The 20,985-nt window shown below is 40.5% G+C and overlaps 1 protein-coding gene across 2 annotated transcripts; it reads right to left on the bottom strand.

The window, feature by feature from the left end:
- Window positions 1-4,612: 4,612 nt before the first annotated feature.
- On the bottom strand, window positions 4,613-20,170 carry Ccr2 (C-C motif chemokine receptor 2). Of its 2 annotated transcripts, none has more exons than XM_076577455.1 (3): window positions 19,923-20,170; window positions 13,528-16,065; window positions 4,613-4,791 (listed from the first exon to the last, which is right to left on the bottom strand). In XM_076577455.1, the coding sequence occupies exon 2, from the start codon at window positions 16,055-16,057 to the stop codon at window positions 14,936-14,938; it is 1,122 nt and encodes a 373-aa protein (XP_076433570.1). In that variant the 5' UTR covers window positions 16,058-16,065; window positions 19,923-20,170; the 3' UTR covers window positions 4,613-4,791; window positions 13,528-14,935. The 2 variants fall into 2 exon arrangements, with proteins under 2 accessions (XP_076433570.1, XP_006990841.1); XM_006990779.4 differs by having other exon boundaries at window positions 13,528-16,068; window positions 19,923-20,169.
- Window positions 20,171-20,985: the final 815 nt, after the last annotated feature.

Raw genomic sequence — 20,985 nt, 5'->3', positions numbered from 1 at the left:
GTGACTCACACCTTTAATCCCAGGAAGTGATGGCAGGAAGCAGAAAGGTATATAAGGCATGAGGACCAGGAACTAGGGCCTAGTTAAACTTTTAGGCTTTTGAGCAGCACAGTTCAGCAGAGAGGCATCCAGTCTGAGGATACAGGATCAGCTAATGAATTGGCAAAGTGAGGTAGCTGTGGCTTGTTCTGCTTCTCTGATCTTCCAGCATTCACCCCAATACCTGGCCTTGGGTTTGGTTTTATTAATAAGAACTTTTAAGATTCATGCTACATACTCTTGTCATGAAAACTGGAATTGGGAGGTACTGTGCTATTTTCCCATTTTTGTCTTTGTCCTCTAGACATTCATAATGAAAAGTAAAAGCCTCTCCCCAGCCTATACACCATTTATATGCTCCATGAAAAATATCAAATCATGTAATATTCAGAGACTGTCTGCTGTATACTTTGATTAGATATGTCTGGGACATGGCATAAACCACTTAGCTCAGTTTGGAATTCTGCACAATGTGTTTGGAATCTTTATTTTAGAACAGTTCAAAGGCATGGATGTAAGGATGGGGATGGTCACAGAATCTAAACACCAGTTAAAGCTTACAACACTTAACTGTCATCTTGAGTGGGTCAGATCACACCTGCAGCTCCATGCATAACAGGATATTATGTAAGACTATTCTGATCACTGTGAAACTGGCAACCATAACCTAAGGCTGAGGTCAAGAAGTGTTAAGTGCTTCTTCATTATAGAGGAAACCACTGACACTTGGGGTTAGACATCTTTCCTGGGCTTACTAAGAAGTGACAGAACCATCTCTGTGCTGTCTCATCAACTCTTCCTAATGTCTGTATAAGCACCCAATTTGTAGGAGGACAAGATTGATGAGGCTCTTCCTCTCAAAGCAAAGTGGTGTTCTGAGAGAATCACATTTAAAATGGGGGTTTACAAAAAGGAAGGGCAGAACTCCTTACAACATGGGCCTTCACAGTGCAGCCAGTTAGCTGAACAGGGCACTAAGGGATAGAATTGAAGGTGGGGGCTAGAGGCAGGGTATGTAACTAGGAAACAAAGATATCTACTTCATGTTCACTAGGTTGCATGACTACCAAAAGAGGCAACCAGGCTACAGTTGTATTGTGGAGCCCACTATCAGAGACAGGTAACATCATCACCCAAGAAATGGTGGGTTGGAAAAGGCCCATTTGAAGGAGATTTTACTTATCTAATATCTAATAGGTGGTCATGGGTATCCTTACTAGCTCTGGGTCCTCTGAAGGAAGAACACATCAGTGTTCATCTTTCTTGGCATCTTTGCCAACACAGAGGGGCCTGTGGCAGGGACCGGCTATGTAAAGAAATATGTGCCCTTCTCCTGGCCATATCCACTTTCCTCATGTCTGCTATGCCTGGAAAGGAGAGGCACTGGAGGTCATCTTGAGGCAGACCACAAACCAGGGCTGAAGGTAGAGGTGGAGTTGGGACAGAAAAGACAGAACTCATACCTACTTTAGGCGCAGCCTTTCAGAATCTAATTGACTCTAAGAATCAACTGAACTTTATTCAGGAGAAAGAAAATAATTTCATATTGTAAACAGATTACATTAGGAGGTTTAATAGTCACTGTCAATGAACCAAAACTTTACTAAGTTCCCTGACCTTTGCTTATGAATTGCTGAGCTGATGCGGCACAAGCTTTATGATGGGGCCAGCAGGGATATAAGGCTTGATTTATCTACCCTCTCCCCTGCCTCCCACACACATTCACCATATAGCACACTATACCAGAACCTTCTCAAAGTTACAGATAATATGTGCGGTGGTTTGAATAAGAATGGCTTCTTATAGACTCATATATTTGAATGCTTAGTCACTGGGGTATGGCACTATTTGAAAGGATTAGGAGGTATGACCTTATTGGAGTAGCTGTGGACTTGTTGGAGGAAGTGTGTCACTAGGGGTGGGCTTTGAGGTTTCAATGGCCCAAGCCAGGTCCAGTGTCTTGTTCTTCCTGCTGCCTGTGGATCTGGATGTAGAACTCTCAGCTACTTCTTCAGCACTATTCCTGCATGTCACCATGTTCCCCACCATGATGACAATGGACTAAACCTCTGAAACTGTAAGCAAACCCCAATTAAATGCTTTCCTTTATAAGAGTTGCCATGGTCATAGTGTGTTATTGGTGAAATTACTAAGGCCACTCCACATAGTTAAAAGGGAGGTTTATTTAGTGGTGTAACTTACAAGTGAAGGGATAGGTGGGTTGCAGGGTCTGGGAAAGGTGTGTCGCAGTCTGGTGGTGTTCTCTAGAGAACTCTGCTCTGTCTACCTCCAGCGTCCAGGGTCCAGGAACCAAGAGAGCCCTTGCATCCAGATCTCGGGTCTTCAGGGTCCTCTCTTGGCCCTGCCTTGTAAGCGTGACAGTTATCAAAGACTCAATGGGGGTTGGAACTTCCAGATCAAGGTTGGAATGGCTACCCACTACAATGTGTCTTTACAGCAATAGAATAGTGACTAAGACAAAATGCCAAAGTGTCCATATTTTAACATTCTAGCCTCTATTGGTCACTCCCTAAACCTATGCCTGTTCTTTTCCCACCCCATTCCTGAGATGCCTTGCAAGAGCACTCAGCCCAGACTCCTTTTCTCCCATGATGTGTTTCTGTAGAGATACCTGGGTAGTCAACTTTGCTGGATATTCTCATTTGATGTAATTTTGTTGGCCAGAGAAGTCTAAATAATGAGTAAAAGCAGATGGAGTCCTTTCAGACAACTGCAGGGTCCTCTGCACATACTCAGCTTCCCCAGCTGTTTGACAGCACAGACCACAGGCCATTTAGGCACAGTGTCAAGCCCACTATTCCACCAAAACTGTCCAAACACCCATCCCTTGGTATGGTGGCCTTTCTTCCCTTCATTCCTACTTTCCTCCAACTGTCCACTCAAAGGTTCTCCCCAGATGAATTTAGAGCTCACTTCTGGAAAGACATAACAGACAATTCCTACAAGGCAATTTCTTCTGTGGCAACAAAATCCTATTGTAGATGTTTATACTGTGCTGCATGACCAACATTGAGTTAGTCCCCACCCTCTGGATTCTCAAAAAAGTCTTACATACTCTTCTTTCCCTTTGTTCATGTGATCATATCTGAGCCCTCTGCACCTATACCACTCTCCAGGGCCCTGGACTGCAAGGTCTAAAGGACATGAAGGACATGACAGTGACATCCATTTTCACCTTACCCATCCAATCTGTAGACAGGCTATTTTTTTACACTGCATTCCACAGTAGAAAAACATTTTTAATAAACATTATCTCCCATCTGTATTAGTTAGCATTGTCTTAACAAATAATCCCCTTGGCTTATCATAGTGGACATGGATTTTTGCTCCTCTTCTTCATGCTGTGGTCCTGGTTTCATTTCTCTTATCTTCTCACTGACCAAGATGCATGGCTTTAGTTTGCTGAAAAGAGCCTCACACCAGCCATGCTGAAGCTATAATTGGAAAAGGCAGATGTCCTTTGTGTTTGTCTTTTAGCAGAATAACTGCAGAAGGGTGTATAGCCTGGAAGGCAAGCTGTAAGTCACACCTCTCCAGCAGGTACCAGGCATGTGGAATTGCTAAGTAGTACAGGGGAAGATATGTGTAGTTGTGAACAAAACAATCAACCACATTGGTATAACAAAACATATGCTTGTTTCTTTTTAATATTTCTAGCAATATAGATAGAGCACTGATTTATTTCTCAAATCATAGGTTTTTAAAAAATATTTACATCTTATTATCATTAAAATAAAACTATTAGAATATCTGAAGGTGATACTCTTATCCCTTACTTCTTCCAGAAACTTTTTCTTATCACGTGGTAGCAAAGCCAAACCACAAAGACTTCCAGTTCCCAGGCTGTCTGATCCTTTGTTTGTTGCTTTGTCAGATGAGAAACATACTATGGGATAGGGAAGAACATTCTTGGTTCAGTTCAGGAGAGATATTTTTCTTATGAGAAGGAATTTGTCTAAGTCCTCTTCTTTGTAAATTAAATTGTTAAAGCTTTGGTTAGAAGTTGGCTTGATTTAGGGATCCTCACTCACCCAAAGGACAATCTATCACCAAATGGCACATCTAGGAAGAATGATAAAAAGGAGTTTGGGGAAAACAAGGCTGAGAGAACAAGTACACTGCTGACATGGCATCTGTATAGCATGTGCTGGGCTCCGGATGGCTTAGACTCTGTATCACCATAGTTGGGTAAGTCCACAGATCACAAATCTAAGACCCTGTGAATCCAGAGTTGTCTATGTCAGTTTTGATGCTTAAAGCCAGAATTTTCTCTATAACTAATGTAACATATTCAAGTTTGGCAAGGTAAAACCTCTTACGGAGGTATTTCATCACATTTAAAAGTTAAAGTTTCCAGTCTTGATTTTATTTTTTTCTATTTTTGATTCTTTTTTTTTTTTTTTGGGCTTTTTTCGAGACAGGGTTTCTCTGTGTAGCTTTGCGCCTTTCATGGGACTCACTTGGTAGCCCAGGCTGGCCTCGAACTCACAGAGATCCGCCTGGCTCTGCCTCCCGAGTGCTGGGATTAAAGGCGTGCGCCACCACCGCCCGGCTATTTTTGATTCTTTTAAATCTTTGAATTATGTTTGTATCCAAAAAATAAGGCACTGGAAGATAGTCTGTGATATGCTTCTTCCCATTCCATCAGCAATCTTTTTTATCCAGGCTTATCCTGCCTGGTAATTAAGATACATTCCTAGGTTAGGAGTATGATTTCCAAAGCAAGGGCTTCTGTCCCTGTTTATGTAGCCAACCGTCTTATTAAATAAGAAACACAGAAACAATGTAAAAGAGAAAGCCGAGAGGTCAGAGCTCAGAGCTAAAATCTCACCCTTCCTCCTGCTGTCCCAGCTTCGCGAAAAGAGACCTACTTCCTGTCGGTTCGTATTTTTAAAGTATGTTGTTCTGCCTTCTCATTGGTTGTAAACCCAAACACATGACTGCCTCGTCACTGTCTGAATGTACAGCCCCCTAGATCTTAAAGGCATATGTCTCCAATGCTGGCTGTATCCCTGAACACACAGAGATCTTATGGGATTAAAGGCGTGTGCCACCACCGCCACACTCTTGCTATGGCTCTAATAGCTCTGACCCTGAACACACAGATATCTATGGGATTAAAGGCGTGTGCCACCACCGCCACACTCTTGCTATGGCTCTAATAGCTCTGACCCCCAGACAACTTTATTTATTAACATACAATCAAATTAATATTTCAGTACAAATCAAAATAATATTTCAATACAATTAGATTACCACCACATTTCCCCTTTTCTATTTTAATAAAAAGAAAAAAAGCAAAAGGTTATGACTAACAAAAGAAAAACTATATACAAAAGTACAATAACTATATACAATATATACAAGTAATAAATACCTAAACAGGTATTTGACGAATCAGAGAAAATAATTCCATTATCTATCCTATTTTGATAATTCCAAGATGTATCTAATGTACTTTCTATCCTAATTAATTTTCAACTATAACTAACTAATCTTCAACCATAACTAACTAATCTTCAACTCCCTCAGAGACCCAAGAAGGGAATAATATTAGCTAACAAAAATAAAAACAGGAAGTGCATGCAAGCAACTTCCAAAAAATTTTGTGAGTTGACAGAAACAGCCAGCTGCCTGGGCAGTCACCTGAGGTTTCTCCGCAGTGTTGGGGCATCATCTTCAGCCTATAGGCTTAGTGTATCTGACAGACTCATTTGTGAAGTAGGATGTACACAAGGTCAACAGTTCAACCTCACATTGGGTGAGAGCAGTCCACGTACCAGAAACACCTGAATTCCACTAGTGTCCTGTCATGATTCAGGATTTTAAATTCTGGAAATTGTTGACAGTTTTTTAATTCAGCTGTCCATTCTTCTTGGCTGTGTATATATGGCTTCATCTCAGCATCCCCTTCTTCTCCACATCCCTCTATTAAATGCCAGTCTACTTTTGAGAGGCATGAGCTTTCAGCTGCTGTTCCATTGTACAACAGAATCCATCGGCCCTCTGCCTGTTAAGCTGCCTTCGAAGAAAAGGGCACCGTACCTTTTCCGGATGCGAAGGCCACTTCAGGGATGGGGCCATATTGTCCTGGCCTCAGAAGATGCCTTTTGATAAAGCCATAACCACACTTGTTTTGGCAAGAATCAGTAGTCCCTTGTTTCGTGATCTGTCTGTCCATTTTGTCCTGTTGATTCGAGGATACTTTGTTGTCCAGTGGCTAACTTTTGCCAGAATGAAAGTTGACTCCATATGCAGTTTCTTCAATGCCCATATTTTCTCTAAAGTAGATTGGTACTGCCAGGAGCCGACATGTCTCAAAAAAGAAAAATTTTCTAAGTTATTAAAACATTTTAAATGCCATATTCTGTAGATCTCTGAAGGGTTTGAAGATGACCTGTCTAAAACATCTCTGCTCAATTTTTAAAACATATCTAATATGACTACAAGTTCTATGATAATGTCTAACTACTAGCTTTCATTTCTTTATATCCTAATAGTTGATAATAATAACATTCAAGGATCAGAAATTTGCATTACATTGTTAAATGGATGGAATAAATACAATTAGAAATATACATATAGCATTTTCTAACAATATCAGTTTCAAATTTGTGTACAATATAAAACAATTCAATCCAATGTAAAGTATTTAAAACTAGTAATTGTCTTTTTCTTTTCTTTCTTTCTCTCTTTTTTTTTTTAAACAAGAACTTTAAATCTAATCTCCTTTGCTTAGCCTTTTTCCTAACCCTTGACAATAACTTGTAACCAACCTCCCTAAATACTGAAAATTATCCCAGACCCAAAACCCATTAAAAAGACCAAAAAACCACCCGCCCCACACCACCTCTTTGGGAATGTGGGCGTCGTATTCTTAAAATTGCTTCCTGCTGGGTATGGGCGAAGTTTTCTTTATCCTGAAAGAAAAATTTTAGGTTAATTGTCAAATTCTAGGAGAGGTAACTATATCCTTCATTATCCAGTCTGTGTATAATGCCAAAGTTGAGGGTTTATCTCAAGTCCTTATTCAAGTAGTCTTTGAGACTGGATCATCTCAGCTAGTCATCTCAAATTTGCTCTGAGCACCTTGTAGTTCAAAGCTGATCTGTGGATGATGTTTGTCAGCTTAATGATATTATTATTGTCCACGTGGAATTGTTGTTGTTGTGGGGCCCCATCTTCTTTCTGGAGACTTCAGTTGATGTTAGGCCAGGCCGTGATTTCCTGCAGAAAACTGATAAGAGACTCGAACACAAAAACATATATATGCAGCTAGCCTTTTTTCTAGAATTAGTTAGTACTCTATGTGACCATTCATATCTTAACAAAGTTTAAAATGTATATATATATATTAATCTTGTAAATTTTGATATAAAATTTATACTTTGAGAACAGTTTAAAGAATCAGAATAGAATCAAAGAGTTGAGATTAGTAATAGAATAGTCCCTTAATTAATTTTGCTTTTGTCCTGTACCATAGCAGAAATGGCTCTTATTCTGGCATGATACAGGGAGTTTGCATTTTCCTTTTAACAACATGCTTGATTTTAAAGAAGGAGAGAGCCATTCTCCAACTCCAAAGTCAGCTTTAAATTTTAATTGAACTGGGACTGTTAGAAGACCAATAGTGTTAAATCTTTAGAGAAAAGCAGAAACAAACATTTAGGAAGACATAAAATTTTTTTAGATAATATATACCCATACACCGTTTCACTCTGTTTCTTGGGATAGATGATTTGTCCCTTTTCTTCAGTTGTCTCATTTGTCCAGTGTTCTTCAGATTCTTTAACCTTCATTCTCCTAAAAGACAAAAACAAAAACCTTTCCCCAAGACTAATTTTGGGGATGTTTCCTTTTGACAAGTTATTATCTGATTAAATGAAAAGGCATGTGTTATTGATACAAGTTAGTTTAAATTGGATGTTCATGCTGGTTGATGAACTATCACCTCCTCTAATTAAGAGGTCTCTCTTGTTCAAATCGAACCTTTATCAATTTTGATGGTACCCACAGCTTATCTTCTCCTGTAGAAACAAAAGCAAAACCACGTCCCCAATGTAATACATACCCTGGTTTCCATTCTGAGGTCAGCACATCCTTAAAGTATATAGGCTGATTTAATTCTGTAGTTTTTTCTATTATCCAATGTCTCTCTGCAGCTGTTGTTCCTTTCTCATTGGCATTCAGAAAATTCAAAGTTAGAAGAGCATTATGCAGTCTATTTCTGGGGCTTTTTGTTACCCATTTCTGTTTATTTAGCATATCCTTTAGAGTTCTGTTTGATCTTTCTATAACTGCTTGACCTGTAGGATTATGTGGTATGCCTGTAATATGCTTTATATTGTAATAAGCAAAAAACTGTTTCATTTTAACAGAGACATATGATGGAGCATTGTCAGTTTTGATTTGTGCAGGTATACCCATGATGGCCATAACTTCTAGCAAATGAGTGATTACAGAATCAGCTTTTTCAGAACTCAAAGCAGTTGCCCATTGAAATCCTGAATAAGTATCGATAGTGTGGTGTACATATTTCAATTTTCCAAATTCTGCAAAGTGAAACACGTCCATCTGCCAGATTTCATTTCTCTGAGTACCCTTTGGGTTACATCCTGCTGGTAATGGCGTCTGATTGTAGAAGGAACAAGTAGGACATTTCTTTATTATTTCTTTGGCTTGTTGCCAGGTTATGGAAAAATCCTTTTTTAAACCTTTACTATTAACGTGATGTTTTTTATGAAATTCTGAGGCCTCCAGCACATTTCCTATCAATAATTTATCAATTTCATCATTGCCTTGTGCTAGAGGGCCGGGCAGACCAGTATGAGATCGAATGTGAGTTATATATAAAGGATGATTCCTTTTCCTGATTGTATCTTGTAATTGAATAAATAGTGAAGTTAATTCTGAAGCATCAGGGATAAATTCTGCAGTCTCAATATGTAACACCACTCTTTCAGCATACTGAGAGTCAGTTACTATGTTGAGAGGTTCTGAAAAATCCATTAATACCAACAGAATAGCATACAATTCTGATTTTTGAACTGAATTATACGGACTTTGAACCACTTTACTTAAATTTTCTGATTTGTAACCTGCCTTTCCTTCTTTGTTGGCATCTGTATAAAATGTACGAACTCCAGATATGGGTTTTTGCCGTACAATTCGAGGCAAGATCCAATCAGCTCTCTTTATAAGATCAATTCTATTGCTTTTGGGATATTTGCTGTTAATTTCTCCCAAAAAATTACTGCAAGCTCTTTGCCAAGGTTCACTTTCTGTCCATAATTTTTCAATGTCCTCCTTAGTTAATGGTACGACAATTTCTGCTGGGTCTATGCCTGCTAATTGACGAAGTCTCAATTTTCCTTTGTAAATCAAGTCAGAGATTTTTTCCACATAAGTTTTTAATTTTTTATTTGGTTTATTTGGTAAAAATATCCATTCCAATATAATATCTTCCCTCTGCATTAATATTCCAGTAGGAGAACGCCTAGAAGGTAAGATAACCAAAATGCAATCCAGCTTTGGATCAATACGATTCACGTGTCCTTCATGCACTTTCTTTTCTACCAAGGCTAATTCTTTCTCAGCTTCAGGTGATAATTCTCTTGGACTATTTAAGTCCTTGTCACCTTCTAAGGTTTTGAACAAATTAGTCAGTTCATCATTTTTTACCCCAACAATAGTTCGTAGATGAGAAATATCTCCAAATAATCTTTGAAAGTCATTAAGAGTCTGTAGTCTATCTCTCCGAATTTGCACCTTTTGGGGTCTAATTTTTTGTAGCTCTATTTTATATCCTAAATAATTAATAGAATCTCCTCTTTGTATCTTTTCAGGAGCAATTTGTAATCCCCAGCGAGGCAAAATTTTCTTTACTTCTTCAAACATTATTTCTAAAGTATCTGCATTTGAGTCAGCTAGTAAAATATCGTCCATATAATGATAAATTATAGATTTAGGAAATTTTTTACGTATCACTTCCAATGGCTGTTGTACAAAATATTGGCACAGAGTTGGGCTATTCAACATTCCCTGTGGGAGGACCCTCCATTGAAATCTTTTAACCGGTTGAGAATTATTATAAGTAGGCACTGTAAAAGCAAATCTTTCTCTGTCTTTTTCTTGTAAGGGTATTGAAAAGAAACAGTCTTTTAAATCAATAACTATGAGAGGCCATCCTTTTGGTAACAGAGTAGGCAAAGGCATCCCAGATTGTAGAGAACCCATTGGCTGAATTACTTTGTTAATTGCCCTAAGGTCTGTTACCATTCTCCATTTACCAGATTTCTTTTTAATAACAAATACAGGAGAATTCCAAGGGCTGGTTGATTCTTCAATATGCTGAGCATTTAACTGTTCTTCTACCAGCTCTTCTAAAGCCTGGAGTTTCTCTGTTGTTAAAGGCCATTGCTGGACCCATACAGGCTTGTCTGTTAACCATTTTAAAGGTAGAGCTGTTGGTGTCTTTGGAAGATCATCAGTTATTGTGCCCTGTTCTTGTATAATATGGATGGCTGGTGACCACTCATTAGAACAATATCTTCTAATATTTCTCTCAGTAACATGTGCTAGTTTATGATTTGTTTCTGAGATTGGAGGGATGTTAATCTGAGTATTCCATTGTTGCAACAAGTCTCGACCCCACAGGTTCATAGTTATGTTAGCCACATATGGTTTTAATTTTCCTCTCTGTCCTTCTGGACCTATACATTCGAGCCATCTTGCACTCTGTTTCACCTGAGATAATGTCCCAATTCCTAACAGTTGAACGTTTACCTCCTGAAGAGGCCAAGTTGGATGCCAAAATTCTGGTGCAATTATGGTAACGTCCGCACCTGTGTCTACCAGACCAGACAACAAAACACCATTTATTTTTATCGTTAATTTTGGTCTTTGTTCATTAATAGAAGTTTGCCAAAAAATTTTCTTTATGTTTTCTCCTGAATTTTCTATTCTCTCTGTTTCATCATTCTGACCAGCATGATTTATTCCAATAGGCATTTGGTTATTTAATTGCTCTCCAGAGCAGGCATTTCCTCTATGGCTGCCGGAAAGGTTTGAACTGGATTTGCACTGGGGGCCTGCCTGAGGCCCCTCTGGGAGTTTCCCGAAGACTGAGGCAAAGGATTACCCTGTCTGTCCTTTGTTGATCTACATTCGTTGGTCCAGTGTTTTCCCTTACCACACCTTCTGCATACTCCAGAAGGAAGGGGCATTCTGTTGCCATTGTTCCTTGAAGAAACATTGTTTCTGGAAATGACCTGTCTACAGTCCCTTTTCAAATGTCCTTGCTTTCCACATCCAAAACATCTAACACTCCTCAAACCTTTTGAAATTACTTCTCCTACCCATGTATCATCATGCTCATCAGCTTCAACATTAATTGTTTCTCTAATCCAATCTTCCATAGGTGCAGATCTTGCCCTTAATGGCCTGATTATTCTTTTGCATGCTGCATTCGCATTCTCAAAGGCCAAAGATTCAATTATTGCCTTACCAGCTTCTGAATCCGAGACCGTTCTCTTTACTGCTGAAGCCAGTCTTTGTAAAAAATCTGTAAAAGACTCTTTTGGGCCTTGCTTCACCTTTGTAAATGACTCAGATTTTTTTCCTGGTTCCTCAACTTTGTCCCATGCATTCAAGGCTGCCGTTCGACATAAAATTAGGGTTTGGACATCATATAAACATTGTGCTTGTGCTGAAGCATATTGGCCTTCGCCCATAAGCTGATCCTGTCAAACTTGTACTCCTTTATCCCTCCATTGTTTTTCTATGTTTTTAGCCTCCTCCTTAAACCAAGTCAGAAATTGAAGTCTCTGGCTGGGTTCCAGAACACCTTGTGCGAGGTCCCGCCAGTCCTGTGGTACTATCCTATTATATGTTGACCAAGTGTTTAACATTTGCTTTACATGTGGGGAATGCATGCCATAAGATACTATTGCCTCCTTAAACCTTTTTAAATCCAACATTTCAATTGGAGCCCAAGTATTTTGTGTAGCCATTTGATCAGGCATCTGCTGTACTGTTACAGGATAAATTAAGGGTGACTGTGTGAAAACAGGCTTTCTTTCTGCAACCTTATGATCCCGACTTGAAACAACTTCACTGTTAATTTCTTCTGTCTGAATTTTTACAGGTTTAACAAGTTCTTCTAACGCTGTTATCCTGGCACTTAAATTGACTATCTTTTTAAATATTAAAATGTGGATTATTATAGTGATGAGGTGCATAATTCCACCAATACTAATATTATATAGTTGTTCCATTGCCAGACTGCCTAAAATTTCGAACAAAAACCAATTTTCTTCCAATGTACACATAAAACCCATTTGTTTTTTAATGTGGAAAAAAATTCTCTTTTAGATAGTTTCCTTTAAAATATCTGATATATTATGACTTACCAAATCTGCGTAGAACAGTAGAAATCCGAGGGGATTTTCAAAGCAGCCACCTAGTGTCCCAGGTGTAAATCCAGAGAGATAGAGAGAGAGAGAGAGAGAGAGAGAGAGAGAGAGAGAGAGAGAGAGAGAAAAGAGAGAACGCACAAGAAAGCGTAGCCGGCTAAAGCTTAAATGCAGCCACGTGTTCCCTCTTGTGCCGAGTCAAGGCTTGGGTCTGGCTTCCTTAAGCTCCGACCACGTGCGTTGGTTTTACAGGCAGGGCCCTGTTCGGCAGGGCAGGTCTGAGTTGTTTGTAGCACCGGCTTTAGGCAAGCTGCTCACAGACCTAGGCCCGGGCTAGAAGTTGCTACCCGGACTAGGACGCCAGCAGCTCGGACTAAGAAGCCGATCGCCGCCGGCCGCCGTGTGCCGCCGCTGCCGCCGCCGCCGCCGCCGCCGCCGCCGCCGCGGGCCGCCTGCCGCCCTTGCGGGAAAGCGGACCTGCCGCCAAGCCAAGCAGTTTTTAATGGATTCTTGTCACGTTGGGCGCCAGATGTTTATGTAACCAACCGTCTTATTAAATAAGAAACACAGAAACAATGTAAAAGAGAAAGCCGAGAGGTCAGAGCTCAGAGCTAAAATCTCACCCTTCCTCCTGCTGTCCCAGCTTCGCGAAAAGAGACCTACTTCCTGTCGGTTCGTATTTTTAAAGTATGTTGTTCTGCCTTCTCATTGGTTGTAAACCCAAACACATGACTGCCTCGTCACTGTGTGAATGTACAGCCCCCTAGATCTTAAAGGCATATGTCTCCAATGCTGGCTGTATCCCTGAACACACAGAGATCTTATGGGATTAAAGGCGTGTGCCACCACCGCCACACTCTTGCTATGGCTCTAATAGCTCTGACCCTGAACACACAGATATCTATGGGATTAAAGGCGTGTGCCACCACCGCCACACTCTTGCTATGGCTCTAATAGCTCTGACCCCCAGACAACTTTATTTATTAACATACAATCAAATTAATATTTCAGTACAAATCAAAATAATATTTCAATACAATTAGATTACCACCACATGTCCCTGTTGCATCCATCCCTTTCTTTGCCCACAAAACATACCCAGTGCATTTTCTCTTCTGGGACTATCTAGGGGTTCATATTTGGCTATTTCATACATACTTCCCTCAGGCCCACTGATGTTTGAAGTATGGCAGTTAAGAAATAAAAACCAATGGGAAAGAGGCAGGCGAAAAAGTAGTGGAGCAGCAGGAAATAGCAGCAATGAAATAAAACCAATTCACACCCAGATAGCAACCTTTCCTCAGTGCTGAGGCATCCATTTTGCCTCTGATTCTATGTGGTTCTAAACACACGTCCCTGCTATTGTGATATTGTTCCACATATCCCCTGCCTTTTTGCTTCAGCTCTCTATGTCTGATGGAGGGATTGGCTTTTCTCCTCATTCTTGGTTACTCACTACCTCAAGTCTTTGCTCTTTCTGGAAAGATAAAAAAAAGAGCCTTTATTATTTTTAGGCTAACTACTAATGATGCATATTTTATAAACAATAATTTTATAAATACTATGTAAAGAGATGTGGCTTGAAAAACATGTAAGCAATGGAGTGTGATATTGAAGATTTTCCATGTTGTCATAGATAAAAATAACAAAGCAAAAATGTGCTATGCAGTTATGTATAAAAGGATCATGGGGCTCAAATAAAGTTCCCAACTAGTTATTATAGTTGCCAGATTTTCCACAACCTGATAAAGCCTTCATAATTAAATACAGGTGGGAGATGGAGCTAAAGACCAGGACATTTCTTTCCAAATGAAAAAGACCCCTGCTCATCTTCATCTTCATCCAGGATCAACAATGTTTAACTCTTCTTCCTTCTCACTCAGTCCTGACACCCTTACAATCTCCTTCCTGTTTATTGCATGCCTATCTTGTTAGAAATAAAGGGAAACATAGTGAAGATTGGCAAAATAGTATTAACACAAGGCAATAAGGCTCTTCCTAGAGACAGAGATGAGTTCACTGCAAAGCTGAAGATTCTATCGACATTTATTCTAGAATGTTGCCTGAACATGTATTATATATACAAGAAGTGATGTAGTTCTGTCTTGGCATAATCCTAAGGTTCCTGGATACCTGATTTAAAGGTCTCTATTCTTCAATATATCTTTGAGTAGTGGTTCTCAACCTTCCTAATACTATGACCCTTTAACACAGTCCCTCATGTTATGGTGACTCCCAACTATAAAAATATTTTTGTTGCTACTTCTTAACTGTAATTTTGCTACTGTTACAAATTGTAATGTAAATATCTGTGTTTTCTGATGGTCTTAGGCAATTCCCGTGAAAGTTTCATTCAGCCCTCAAGGGGTCGAGACCTAAAGGTGAGATTTATTGTCTTTGAAGCTTGTTGCCATATACAAACTGTTCCTGGTACCTGCCAAAAATACAAACTGCCACTTGTTTTATAACCCAACTGAGACTTCTTGCTCCCCAGTGGAAGGGGTGAATGTTGAGCTCACTCGATCTGCTGTCTCTCTGTAGAAAATTGGGCACTGTTTGCAGAGACGTTTAGCAATGTGCTTTCTGAAGAATATGGAGAGATACCTTCGGAACTTCTCCCCAACAAAGGCATAAATGACAGGGTTGATGCAGCAGTGTGTCATTCCAAGAGTCTCTGTCACCTGCATGGCCTGGTCTAAGTGATTGGCAACCACACAGTTACTCAGTCCTAAGAATTCCTGGAAGGTGTTCAGGAAGAGAACAATGTTGTAGGGAGTCCAGAAGATAAAGTAGACAATCATGATGGCAAAGATAAGCCTCACAGCCCTGTGCCTCTTCTTCTCATTCCTACAGCGAAACAGGGTGTGGAGGATTCCTGAGTAGCAGATGACCATGACAAGTAGGGGCAAAACAAGGCTCAAGATATTCCTCATTATTGCATGGAAATTCTTCCATATTAATGGAAAATAAGGACCACAGGTGTGATGATAATATTCTTCTTTGAATTTAGTAAATATAATTCCTGGGAGAGAGGCAAACACAGCTACCACCCAAGTGACTCCACTTGTCATCACCCCAAAGGTGACTGTCCTGGCTTTTAAAGCAAACACAGCATGGACAATAGCCAAGTACCTATCAATCGTCAGGAGGATAATGAAGAAGATTCCACCAAAATAGCCAATGTGATAGAGCCCTGTGAATAATTTACACATTATATCTCCAAATACCCACTCATTTGCAGCATAGTGAGCCCAGACTGGGAGAGTAAGCAGGAAGAGCAGGTCAGAGATGGCCAGGTTGAACAAGTAGATGTCAGTCATGCTCTTCAGCTTTTTGCAGCTTATCAGGATGAGAATGACCAACATGTTACCCACAAAACCAAAGATGAATACCAGAGAGTAGAGTGGGGGCAGGATCCAGGCACCGATTTGCTTCACATTGTATTTATGACAAGGTTCACCATTATCATAGTCATAAGGTGTGGTGGCATCTTCATCAAGCTCTTGGATACTTCTTGTAATCAGAGAATGAGATGTTGACAGTATGCCATGGATGATCTGAGGTAACATATCACTGTCTCCCATTTCCCTTGCTTCTGTGGACAGAGAACAAAATGATTACCTATAACACAAATATCAAATTCCCTAATCTAAATAGCCTTGCCCGACTCATGCAGCATCCAGTCTTCAGTTTCTCTTTTATAGTTGTCTTCTTGACACCATGTGTTTATCACTTTCCTTTTATTCCTCATAGTAGATACACCTTGTCAACTCAGTAACCATTTCCTTAACACCCTTGATATTCCCTGGTGAGCATGTTTCTCATCGGAAGGCTACAAATGGTGTGTAGTGGGTAGCCATTCCAGCTTTGATCTGGAAGTTCCAACCCCCATTGAGGCTTAGGTAATTGTCACGCCTACAAGGCGGGGCCAAGAGAGGACCCTGAAGACCTGAGATCAGGATGGGCCAGCTCTCTTGGTTGCTGGACCCTGGATGCTGGAGTTAGACTGAGCAGAGTTCTCCACCGCCGGACTGAGCCATATCTTTCCCAGACCCTGTAGCCGATCCCTTCACTTGTAAATTACCCCACAAAATAAACCTCCCTTTTAACTACGTGGAGTGGCCTTAATAATTTCACCAATATCTGGCACCCAACATGGGGCAAATTTCAAAGGCCTGGGTAGCTCCCACCCTCAGCTTCCTCCCCAGCTGGTGGGCACTTGAAGCTGCAGGGTACTGCCTGTAGAGCTCCAGGTCTGCCAGCAGGCACAGCTCCAAGCCCTCTCTGTGCCTGAGTAGGGTGGCGCCAGGGACAGTGCTATGTCTATTTTAACTAGGTGAAACTGTGAAAGCCTCAGGCTAGGATGGGGAGCCAGCACTCAGGGAGTAGGGGGAATGTCTCACTCACAGCAGTTTCACTGGTCTGGGGACTAAACTTGCCACAGAACTGAGACCAGATTAGCTCCTTTTCAGGAATGAAACCATGTAGGTTTTTCCTGGTTTTACCGAGCTCTGTAGGCGGTACCCTGCAGCTTCAAGTGCCCACCAGCTGGGGAGGAAGCTGATGGTGGGAGCTACCCAGGCCTTTGGAATTTGCCCACGTGAGCGCCAGATATTGGTGAAATTATTAAGGCCATTCCATGTAGTTAAATGGGAGGTTTATTTTATGGGGTAACTTACAAGTGAAGGGATCGGCTATAGGGTCTGGGAAAGGTGTGGCTCAGCCCAGTAGTGTTCTCTGGAGAACTCTGCTCGGTCTAACTCCAGCTTCCAGGGTCCAGCAACCAAGGGAGCTGGCCCATCCGGATCTCAGGTCTTCAGGGTCCTCTTTTGGCCCCGCCTTGTAGGCATGACAGTTACAGAAGCCTCAATGGGGGTTGGAACTTCCAGATCAAAGCTGGAATGGCTACCCACTACATCAGTGCATGTCTGGATTTGTTACCTCCTTTGCATGTGGTGAACAGGAGTATGACACATCACTGAATGATAAGATGTAATTAGGAGGTTTCTATGGAGGTTCTTCCCCAATAAAAGAGATGAGACACAAAAGAAACACTGCTGGCCCCTTCTCTTATTTTAACTTGCCTAGCATAAGCTTGATGATTAGCACTATAAACAAAAGACCTAGACATTGTACAGAAACCACAAAGGGGGCTCACTTTCTGACTTCTTATTTGAGAAAGAAAATAACCAATTGTAAATTGCATCATCCATTCCTTGCATCCAAAAGCATTCTAATAACCCTCTCAACTCCTGCCTCCACCATCCTCCCACACTTCTTTTGACAAGGTTTCAATGACAACCCAATGTAAATGCTTTAACTTTGTTCCAAATTCATTCTCATTGAGCATTAATTTCCTTATTCAAAACCCTGTTTAAGGGGCTGGAGAGATGACTCAGCAGTCAAAGGCACTTACTGCTCTTGCAGAGAACCCAAGTTGGTTTCCTGGACACACAACAGGGAGCTCATAAAAACTTGTAATTCCAGTTCTGGGGGATCTATAACCTTCTGACCTCCATGGGCACCTGTACACACTTAATTCACATGAACTGAAGTAGGCACACATATTTACACAAAATAAATAAACAGATGAATCTTTTTTTTAAACTTTTTTTAGCTTCTAAGAGGACGTTCCTACCTGACTACTTATACATTTCTTTTGTGACATCTCATTACTCATTCCATAAAAGCTCCCAGGCATTATACTTGGCTTTTGCCCCCTTTTACCTTTTGTTTCTTGCTCCAAAATTCTTCTAATTCAGATTGGCTGGATTATGTCATATAATCTCAGGATTTTGATTCTCCTGAACGCCTATTTTCCAAGGCTCTATGTTCAAGTCCCACCTTTTCCAAAACTTTAGTTTATTTTTTCACTATTTGATGGTATCTCTTCATGAATTTGTCCATACAGTCAATATTCATTTAGCATCTACTATGACTTATACATGAAGAGACACACACATATACTTCTATACATGATTTAGATTTGGTGGGATCTCATAGTGGTTGATCCACTCACTAGGGCAACTTGCTTCTCAGTTTCATCTCCAGTCATTTCTCACATTCCCAGTCCTGTGCACAGCTACAACCATCATCTCTCCATTTCCTTCATGCCTTGGTGATTTACTATGTGTATGTCCCTTGGCCTAAAATGGCTCCTATTCATCCTACCTCCTACTCAAATTTCCCTTTTCTTGTGAAGCCTAATCTGCACCTTCTGACAGATCACTCTGCTCTTGTGAAATTTAAGTAAGCACTTATCATGCTATCTTTTGCATACTATGCACCTCTCTGAGGTTAAGGAGTGGCAGTGTTTTTAATCTCACTCTTATAATTTCATCTGCCTAAAAGAGTTACCAGTAAATACTAACTGAATGAGTGCACACAAGTCTATATTTATAATTATAAAATTATATGATGTAACATCATTAGATCTTGATTGTTAAGAATACCTTTTCTTGATATTGACCGTAAGTTATTTATATCCTATATAACCTATATAGCACAGCATTTTTCCATCTCTTCAAAGATAGTCACATTTTACAAGCTTGCATTTCACATCACTGAGCCATATCACTAGACTGCAAAAACTAAATGAGATCTCTGATGAAAGTCAAGATGAAAATGTATGTGTCTGAATAATTACATTTTTTTTTTTTTTGGTTTTTTGAGACTTGTGTAGCTTTGGGCCTTTCCTGGATCTCGCTCTGTAGACCAGGCTGGCCTCAAACTCACAAAGATCCACCTGGCTCTGCCTCCCAGTGCTGGGATTAAAGGCATGTGCCACCACCACCTGGCATGTCTGAATAATTACACTGTACTAAGTCCTAGTCAGTTCCTGAAGTTCCAGCTGTTATGGAAAATACTAGGCAATTCATCTAACCCTACATATCAAGGAGCCAACAAAGTGACTGGAAGGTACTGCCTGTGTATCACTTTGGGTATCAAAACCTAACACTCAGGACTGCAGGAAAGCTGCCTTTGGGGGGGGGGTCTTTTCAGCTTGTGTGGCCCTCATGAGAAGAGCAAAAGCCATATTTAAATGGAATATTTTGGTTCTGGACTTAGACTAACCCATATATAGACTAGAGTGAAAGATTTCATGGTAGAAAGTTCTAGAAATTTAAGCCCTCTGCATGCTAAGTAGACCTGTGGATGCCTAGAAGATGACCAGGCAGAGTACTTTTCCTCCCTTTGTTGTCTCCTTTTAATCACCTGATCCCCAAAGGATGGTCCCACCCAGCAACACCCTCATTTCCTGACTGCTACTAGGGTCTTTCTAACATTTCTTAATGCATATTACACCCTCTCCTCTACCTGAATCTTGATCATTGTCTCCACAGGCACAGGCTGTACAACCTCTCAGGCTGTCTCTCTAGTGCCCTGCACCTCAAGCTTGGAGATGCTTGAGCTTAACATTCAAAAAGTCATGGAAAAATCAAAACTCACCAGGGATGGCTTCTTCTTGGTAGCACTGGTATCTCAGACTTCTCAGCAACAAAAACCTCAGATCTGGAGGTAGAAACTTGGTGTGCAGAAGTAGGAAATAAAGTTTCCTGCAGAAAGAGAAGGCGGAGATAGAACAGCAAGTGATGGTAAAGATTTGAAGAAAAAAGTCAAAGATTTACAGTTCTTCTTTTCCAGCCAGGAACATTGTATACTGGGCTGAGGTCTCCACAGGATTAATTTTGAAATCTTGCTTATGCAATTTTGAGTGTGAGTCAGCCACTCCCTGTCCCCCTGCTTCAGTATATTTCAACTCTGAGCTTCTTTGACTTACTTTCATAGCTTTTCCAATCTCTGTTCTCTTCTCTGTGTTATTTGGCATGGCCCAAGTGCAATAGAACCCATTACTCCCAGAGAATAAATACTAATGAGGACATTGATCATAACAGAAGAAATGCAATGAGGTTTCACTGAGACTTGTGTGTTGCTTTCAGAGTATTGTGAATTGGAATCTGGTTACAAATATTACTTAAATAAAGCTTTCTAATGAAGGAGAATGCTTAGTGATCTTTTGTGTTAAGGATCTTCTTAGCAAGAGGAGCTCTCTTATTATTATTATTGTAGTTCACTTTCCTCTGAAAGAGGCTTTGTTTAAAACAAAATCTGCATCATAAGCACCTACTTACATATGTCCCTAATGTTCTGCAAATCTGGACAGAGTTATCTGAGCTGGTCTCTGGAACTCTGCAGTATTACCAGACCTGGCAGTCAGAATCTTCTAAGCATTGATTTTCCCAACAGTCAAACTTGAATCATCAGAGCTCTGGGTCTTTGGATGGGTAAATGGCTATGAAACAGCTCATGGGTCATCTTGTGTACAGTAGATGTTAAGCAAGAAACAAGCAAACCCACCAAAGCCCTATTGAGAGCAGTGGACAGAGGGGTGCCACCACTGTAAGTGATGGCAGCGGCAGGGAAGCTTAGTGCAGACCAAGAGTCCTTTCCAGATTTCAGGAAGTTGACAATCATGTGTATAATACTTAGGTTTTGTTAAGCAAAAAACATC

The sequence above is a fragment of the Peromyscus maniculatus genome, chromosome 7 (assembly GCF_049852395.1).
Source record: "Peromyscus maniculatus bairdii isolate BWxNUB_F1_BW_parent chromosome 7, HU_Pman_BW_mat_3.1, whole genome shotgun sequence".
Classification (NCBI taxonomy): Eukaryota; Metazoa; Chordata; class Mammalia; order Rodentia; family Cricetidae; genus Peromyscus; species Peromyscus maniculatus.
The sequence above is the reverse complement of the archived record's forward strand: the minus strand, read 5'-3'. Positions and strand labels throughout refer to the sequence as shown.

Coding starts and splice junctions, on each gene's coding strand:
- Ccr2 (XM_076577455.1), bottom strand. CDS start 16,057: ATGGGAGACAGTGATATGTTACCTCAGATCATCCATGGCATACTGTCA.